General features: G+C 47.5%; 2 protein-coding genes across 3 annotated transcripts in view; both read left to right on the top strand.

The window, feature by feature from the left end:
- The window catches only part of LOC125950998 (micronuclear linker histone polyprotein-like), a 4712-nt gene extending 123 nt beyond the window's left edge, over nt 1–4589 (top strand). The window contains exons 1-6 of the mRNA XM_049679474.1: nt 1–53; nt 281–660; nt 741–874; nt 1765–2448; nt 4030–4169; nt 4258–4589. The exon at nt 1–53 is cut by the window's left edge and continues 123 nt beyond it. Of these exons, the coding sequence (XP_049535431.1) occupies nt 394–660; nt 741–874; nt 1765–2448; nt 4030–4169; nt 4258–4412 (1380 nt within the window). The 5' untranslated portion in view covers nt 1–53; nt 281–393 and the 3' untranslated portion in view covers nt 4413–4589. The remainder of the gene's footprint in view (nt 54–280; nt 661–740; nt 875–1764; nt 2449–4029; nt 4170–4257) is intronic.
- Nucleotides 4590–4727: 138 nt separating this feature from the next.
- LOC125951007 (uncharacterized) overlaps nt 4728–7500 on the top strand; it is a 49483-nt gene continuing 46710 nt past the window's right edge. For both annotated transcript variants that reach the window (XM_049679489.1, XM_049679488.1), the window contains exon 1: nt 4728–4964. In XM_049679489.1, coding sequence (XP_049535446.1) covers nt 4947–4964 — 18 coding nt within the window. In that variant the 5' untranslated portion in view covers nt 4728–4946. The remainder of the gene's footprint in view (nt 4965–7500) is intronic.

The raw sequence follows: 7500 nt of genomic DNA, 5'->3' as shown, positions 1-7500 counted from the left end.
TTCTAAAAAGTGGTAAAAGTGAAAAGGTACTAGCAGTTGACTAGTTGGAAGAGGTAAGTTAAGGTTTTTACTGGATTATCTGCTTGCGTGGGCTGGGGCTGGGTTCCGGTGAATCGGTCTCCCCGCCCCGGGCCTGTCCGCCATGTCCATTTTAAGCGTGTAAAGTTACCAAAAATAGATCGTGCGTAACAGGACAATCTGTTTGCCTTTCGAAATACCATGCACCGTGAATGCGAAGATCGAATGCAGTGATGCGATTGTAGGTTTTTTTCTTTTTCAGATTCTCCATTTTGTGAGGCATTTCCGGCAAACATTCGAACGGGGTTCTAGCATCGAATTTCGTTTCGTTCGTGGCCATAGATTTTGAGATTCAACGATAACGCTAAAGAGAGAATGAGTAGCATCAGCAAGATACACTTTAGCAGCACCACCGGGGTGTCGCTAAATGATCGATTCACAGTCATGGCAAAGATGGGCGATCCGGGTGTTGCGGTTCGCGGTGGAGGAGCCGGTGGGCCACCTCTGCAGCTTGGAGAACGGTCCAGTGCCCGCTCGAATTCGCTGTCCCGATCATCGGAAGCAAATCGTCAGCTAGTTAGCCAGTGGGACTCACAGTGGCGTCCGCATACTGCGCTACAAAGTGCACTACAGATGAAACATGTAAGAAAAACGTCTACCGAGATTCTGCTACTGCAGATAACGGGGTACTGATAATGTTTGTTTGAATTTCTGATCCTTAGGCTTCCTCCATCCGTTCGGGGCGTCAAAGATTGCAGCGCAGTAACGTCCAGGCACAACTGAAACGTACTCTCGGTGCCATTCCGGGAGGATTTCAGCGTATGCAACGGTCCAATAGTTTCGGAGATATCGCTACGTAAGTTTCATTGTTATCAAGTACATGCATCTCTTTGCTATAGGCGTGGGATAACCTTGAATATAGGTTAACATCAATTATGCATTTCCTGCATTTTTGATGTCATAGTTCAAGGGAAAGCATTCTCGGTGACGATTATCCAGTGTGCGGTCTGTTCTGTTACCCACTGTCTGGACCAATTTCACCGGATAAAACCGACAAATTGAAAAGAAACTAATCAATTCTCCATAAAATTAGTGCTTACTGATGCGAGGTATTTAAGTTTGCTAGTGCTGTTGTTCCTTGGATATAGGTTAACATCAATTCCGTCCTTTAACCAACGGATTTGGTGTCATAATTCAAGGTACAGCAATCATTTGATAACGATTATCCAGATTGTAGCTAAAATGTTCAGTTCTGGTCCAATATTATCAAACAACAACTAATAAGAGGGGATCAATTGCAGCTTCCCTTGAATATAGGTTAACATTACTTACGAAATATTCGGATTTGATGTCATAGTTCAAGGGAAAGCAATATGTAACCGCAGTTCATAGATGGTATAGCTGAACCACGGCTCACCACTGAGCTACTAGTTACGACACTCCAGCATGCAGTCGATTCTAATACCTCAAATCAGCATTAGCACTCTGCTTGGATATAGTTTAACGTTGTCTTCGATGGCCTATCTTTACGGATTTAATGTGATGACCCAAGCGAAAGCAATTATAGATCGAGAAAAGGCAGAAGAAATTTTACAGATTGTTTCTTTCTTCTGTTACAAAAGTATCGGATATACGCCCCATCACGATCCTTCGGTTCCTAGCAGTGTTGTCTTTAATCGAATTCTTAAATGTATCTAACGATCGATGCAATCGATTAATCATTTCCTACCTTTCATATACTTACAGGATGAATGCTGATCGTGTCGAATTTCAGCAAAGATTCCGCAACAAAGGAAATACAATCGCCGCTCGCCTAGGGCAAGCCCGTGCGGCCGCTAGCCGCAATGTTCCCCGTGGTCGCTCTCGTACCCGTAGTGTGTCACGTGGTCGAAGTGCATCTCGTACTCGCAGCGTATCGCGCAATCATCAGCCATCGCTGAGCCGCTCAAACTCACAGACAAACCTCCGTCGAGCTGGATCGCGCAGCAACCTTTCGCGCTCCAACAGTCGTAATGGGCTCAACACGAACGCCGCAGGAACAGGAGGAATACGTCAACGTTTGAATCGCAACAAATTGACATTGGCCGAACGCATTGGAACCCGCAATGGTGCGGTTGCAGCCAACACGCGAGGTCGTAGTCGTAGCCGTAGCCGTGTACGCGGTGCAGCGGCGACCGCAGCCGCTGTACAAGGACAAGGCACCAATAGCCGCTCACGATCGCGCAAACGAGCTGGTTCACGAGTGACTGCACGCGCCGGTAGCGTCAACAGCCGGCTCGGTACAAACCGTACCGCCGAACCGATAGGTCGCGTAGCGAGTGGTCGCATTGCCAAGCGAAGCGGTAGTCGTCGACGCCGTGGCGTACAGCCGGCAGCGGTGGCAGGCAATGGTGGTGCCGCAGGAACGCGCACTGGACGCCCGCTGAAGAGGTAATCAATGTGGAAGAACGTCACACGCGCACGCGTGAGTGGACTGAGAATGGAATAACTACTATTACTACAAATCGACCCACACCAAATCCGTACGGGACTGACGGGCGCGGGGTGCCGGATCTTTTTGGCCCGTCCCATAGCGATCGTCCACTAGCCCGCCTGAGAACTCGCTCTATCGATGCGACGACTGTTACGATGCGGTGCTATCAGCGGTCTGCGGGGGCTTCTCTTATCGATCGTGCCGGCTGCAGATGTCTCCAGTCGAATGCCGAAAATTCATCGAAACATCTCACACCCTCACCTGGAAGTCTAGTCTCGTAAAAACCAAGCCTCATCAACCTACGTGCTACGTTCGGTTCCGAACCGAAGCTATAGTTTTGATTTCCTGCAGCTCATGGAATCGACGAATGCAGCAATCGTAGGCCCTCTGGTGTCGATCCGCTTGAGTTTGGCTAAACTCGTGGTTCGTTGCTTTGCAGTAAACTCTCGCTCAGAGACTCACTCTCCATCGTCTTCAGTGGTTTGTTCGGAACAAACGGAGGGTTGTTGCACGAACCGGATCCACCTTCAGGTGCCTCTTGCTCATTCTTTTTGTTCGATACCGTCTTCGTTGGGTTCAACACCGTTAGCTGCCCGGCAGCAATCGTGAAACGTCAACGACGGCGAGACTGACGGTGTAACCGGTAACGGTTTGACTGACAGGGGGCAATGGAATCAAGAGTTCCATGGACACACGGATAGTGTGTCTGCTGTGGATAGTGTGTGGCTCCTCCACACTTGCATGTCCCGCGTGCTGTGACGAAGAACTCCGTATTCCATTCCATTTCGAGTGAAGGTGCTGAAGAGGAGCACGATCTTGAACACACCTCTCCACGCCACGGCGAGGGAGACAATTGCGGAGTTCGCGCGGCAGAGTGAGGTTTTTGGTGGTTGATCGATTTGATGAGACAGAAATCTACGAGCCAGCAGAGCGGTGAGATCGCGCAAACCCAACCAGTATGCTGCTTCAGCGGTGGATCAGTATGGTGGAGATAGGATGAAGGTGTTCGTTCGGTCGCATGGGGCAGGGAGAGAATCATCGCCCCGAGAGTAACTCTAGAAACATTTGATTGACGTAGCTCGGAGGCCTGGATAATGCTGGATTGGTGAGATTAATGAGATAGCATCACACATGTTCAACTTAAATTTAGCTTCAAACTATTTGGAACTGGCGGCGCAATTTGCTCAACCTTATTTAATATGCTTCAAGTTGTTTCGATTCTCAGTGCACTATGATCTCTCGAGTTCTCGATTTCCTGTAGTCGCCAGATTTACGACGGCTTTCCGGGGGCACGTCATCTGCTTCGGTGTTCTTTCGTTCCACCTTACCCTAAAATCATTTGCTTGTATGCGATAAGAGTACGGACCAGTATCAACATCTGGACCGATAGTAAACCCGGCCTCTTCCACCTCGACGCTGAGACGGACAAGGGAAACAGAACGCCAGCTGAACAAAACTCAACGGGCGGCAGTAGGGTGGAAAGGATAGAGCAACGTTATCGAACGACCTTTTTTTCTTTCTATTTCTCTATTTTACAGAGGACCAGCGAAAAGAAAGGCGGCGCCCGCTAATGATAAAAAGGCAGCAAATGGCTCAGCAGCAACGGCGGCCGCCGGTGGAGCTAGACGAGGACGTTCCCGATCGCGCCGTGCAAATTCACGTGTTCGCGGACGTAGTGGTCAGTATTCTGTAATGAAGCAATCGTTTATGTTGAATTGTATCTCTAATCAGGGGGGGTCTCCGCTTCGCTTTTCCATAATTTACAGCATCGAAGGGCCGTGGTACGCAAGCAGCCAAGCAGCAGAAGCAACCGAAGAGCAAGGAAGAGCTGGACAGCGAGCTGGACCAGTACATGGCAAACACAAAGTCCTGTCTCGATCGGGAAATGGACGAGTACATGAACGGTATTAGCGCTCATTGAACGCGTGAAGACGAACCGCAAAGAGATCGGTTCCACGCAAACCATGCTATCCTTTTTTAGCTTTAGTGACAAACTGTATTTAAGAATTTACTTTTGAACTGTAAATATGATTCTCACCATCCTAGCCGTTAGTACTTACTCAATAAAACGTAATCGTTCGTTCGAATGGAAAATGAATCAATACGAATGCCTCTTTCCGTTGGATATTGGAATCTGGGTAACGGGTTACGGGACCTGCGCATAAATGATTGTCCCCCACTGCACGTTTGACAGTTGCTCTCGCTGTCATTTCGCTTCGTCACCGCCAACGTCGCCGGCTGCGAGAGATTCCCCCTGCAAAATACCGCCTTCTACATAATATCGCGTAGTCTGAGGCATACCAAACAGTTAAGCGAGTGTTTTAAGTGCTACTGTGATAACGGTTAACCGGTGTTTAGCAGTGTAGGAAAGGGGGTTCATCATCAAAAACGGAGAAGACCTTGAACGGTTGTGAGAGAATTTCGGCGGTAACCAAGGGCAACGGCAGCCGAAATCATGGCCCACGAGACGCAGGTTTGTAAACATTTGGCTTTCCTCCTCTTCTTCCACTCGACCCCCGTTGGCCTCTACTGGCAAATGTAGGGCGAGTATGGGGGGAATTAATGTTGTTAAGATCATGAATTATTGTCCGCTTAGCGCATCTGGGCCGCTGCTAATGTGTCACATGCCCAGTTGGTCAGGGAAGCTGTAAACTGATTCATGGTGCTTTCCCTGATAAGCTTTACACGTTGGTTATTTTATATCGATCCAATCAACAAGTGGTAAAATGTAAAATGGTTTAGTAGCATGTAGAATTTTGAACATTAAGAAAGGCTTTAAAAAACATGTGAAGAGACAGCATAGCAAATGTTATGAGCTCGAATAGGTACTTCCCCGCTCAATGACGTCAGCCAACCGTGATTTCAATGTCACGAATCTGATTAGCTCTTTTTTACGGTAAACGACTTTGTGATACGCCTAATCAAAGCAGCCAAATGCCGTCGGAGGCGCTTCCTTATCAATTAACGGAGACACGAGCGCCATCGAGTGCTGTTTCGTACTTAAATTGCATTTTCCGTGCATTCGTAGCATGCATAAAGATTCATCTCCGGTGGCCAATAACGCGAGCACCAGCAGTCGTAAACGTTATTCCTTTGCCTTGCCTTTTGTTGGTTTATTACCGTAGCCCGTCAAACCGGGGTACTTTATGAGCACTTCCAGGCTCACCAATGCACTCTGGGGTGCGATAAGATTACGATACACGGCGCTGGCTCCCGGCTGTGTATGAACCGTACATGGGGCGCTCATGCATGTGATAGCCGTCGTTATGTATATTCCCTTTTTTAACTGCCCTCTGATGCGGAGTAATGCCCACTTGGGTGAGATAATTTTATGAGTAATTGTTTGTGTAATGCATCTTTGTCGTGCGTGGATAAAGCAAGGCGATTTCGTGGGATTTTATCGTGGAAAGGGGTTTGGGACAAATAACATTCAATTTACATTGGTTGTAAAGCTTTGCTTGCTGTTTTTGGGATTATTAGATTTTTTTCATTTGTTTTCTATGATTCAGAATCGTAGAAAATGGCGGTCACGTCGTCGGTTGACCGAAATGCAAATGCAGAATCACAGAACCGGTTTCGTTATGAATTTGTAACGTTTCGGAAGAAATTCTTTTTGCATTTGGACATGGATTTCAATTTTATAAAAGCGGTTAATTCACTGTAAAATTGCTTACATAAAGTGTGCTCCGTATTTAAATACTTCATTCTGTGCTACTATAGAAGTCACTTTACTGTTTAGTTCTTCTAACTTCTTGTTCTATCACATATAATTCAAGATATACAAGTACCGTTTCGTGAAGTTTGTTGCGAACCGTTGTTCATTAATGTTTCTAAAAAGAAATTTTATCAAATAAAAAAAGAAATTATGGTTCAGAAATGGTGTAAAACCTAAAAACAAAATACGTTTTCATCTGTTTCTTTACCTAAGACACGACGAATTCTTTTAAGTATAAAATAAATCATCAAATGCAGCTAAAATACGAACGCACTGGATTTATTCCTTTGTGATTTTCTCTTTCGATCCAATTCCAAAACTGGGGACTGGTTACTGGGTTGTCTGTGACTGAATCTAAAGAAAGCGCGATGCGATCCATGCAAAATCTTTGGCAAAAGTCGTTCCCCGGGGACCACCATAACCAGTGCATAAAGCGGAAAATCATAATTTTCTTTGTTTCCCCTCCCATTCCGACACCCAGTCCGTACACCGTGGCGGTCCTTGCGGCAGGATACCTGTCCCAAGGCCGGGTTGCGTGTATGCGTGTCACACTCGAGTCCCGGTTCTACTATGTTTCCCAAACCAAACCAAACCGCTCGAGCTAACATTGGCACCAAAAATGCGACAGATCCTGTTGGATGCGACGGTCGACAGAGGGCCGGGGGGAAGCGAGAAAGCGAAGCAGGAGGAAAACGGAAGAGTATATCGGGAGGAAGAAGCAGTTGGCAAATCACTCGGCATACATCACTCGCTCGATTCGTGTGTGCGCAACTTCCCGTATCCGGTGTTCGTGAGTGATGGTGCTTATCGCCCAAACCAAACCACCAGCCAACCAGGTAAACCTCACACCGTAAACCCCAGATCGTGGCCCCACTTCCGGACTCTAGCAACGTTTCAGTCTCTACCGGTGACCTACGTGCGTTCTGGTGGATTCTGGCCGTAGGGAAGGGTCTCCTCGCAAAGTATTTCATCATAACTCGATGGCACTCCGGGATCCTGGGAAAACGGTTTTTTTTGGGAGGGGAGGAAGCAGCCAGCCCCAGTCAGCAGTCAAGGAAATGTCAACTAACGTCCCGGCCACCCCAGTCACACATACATGCCACGGTGATGCGTGTGTAAACGCCGTTGAAAAGATTATGTTTGATCACTCCAAAAAGGTACTACTTCTCCTTCTCTCTCTCTCTCTCTTTGGGGAGTTTGCGTCGAGAATCGGCCGTTTGAGGGTATTCAGCAAGACAAGGCACTGAACGAAGAAGGGAACGAAGCTACCATACTTGGCCTCGTCCTCGCCTCG

The sequence above is a fragment of the Anopheles darlingi genome, chromosome 2 (assembly GCF_943734745.1).
Source record: "Anopheles darlingi chromosome 2, idAnoDarlMG_H_01, whole genome shotgun sequence".
NCBI lineage: Eukaryota > Metazoa > Arthropoda > Insecta > Diptera > Culicidae > Anopheles > Anopheles darlingi.
The sequence above is the reverse complement of the archived record's forward strand: the minus strand, read 5'-3'. Positions and strand labels throughout refer to the sequence as shown.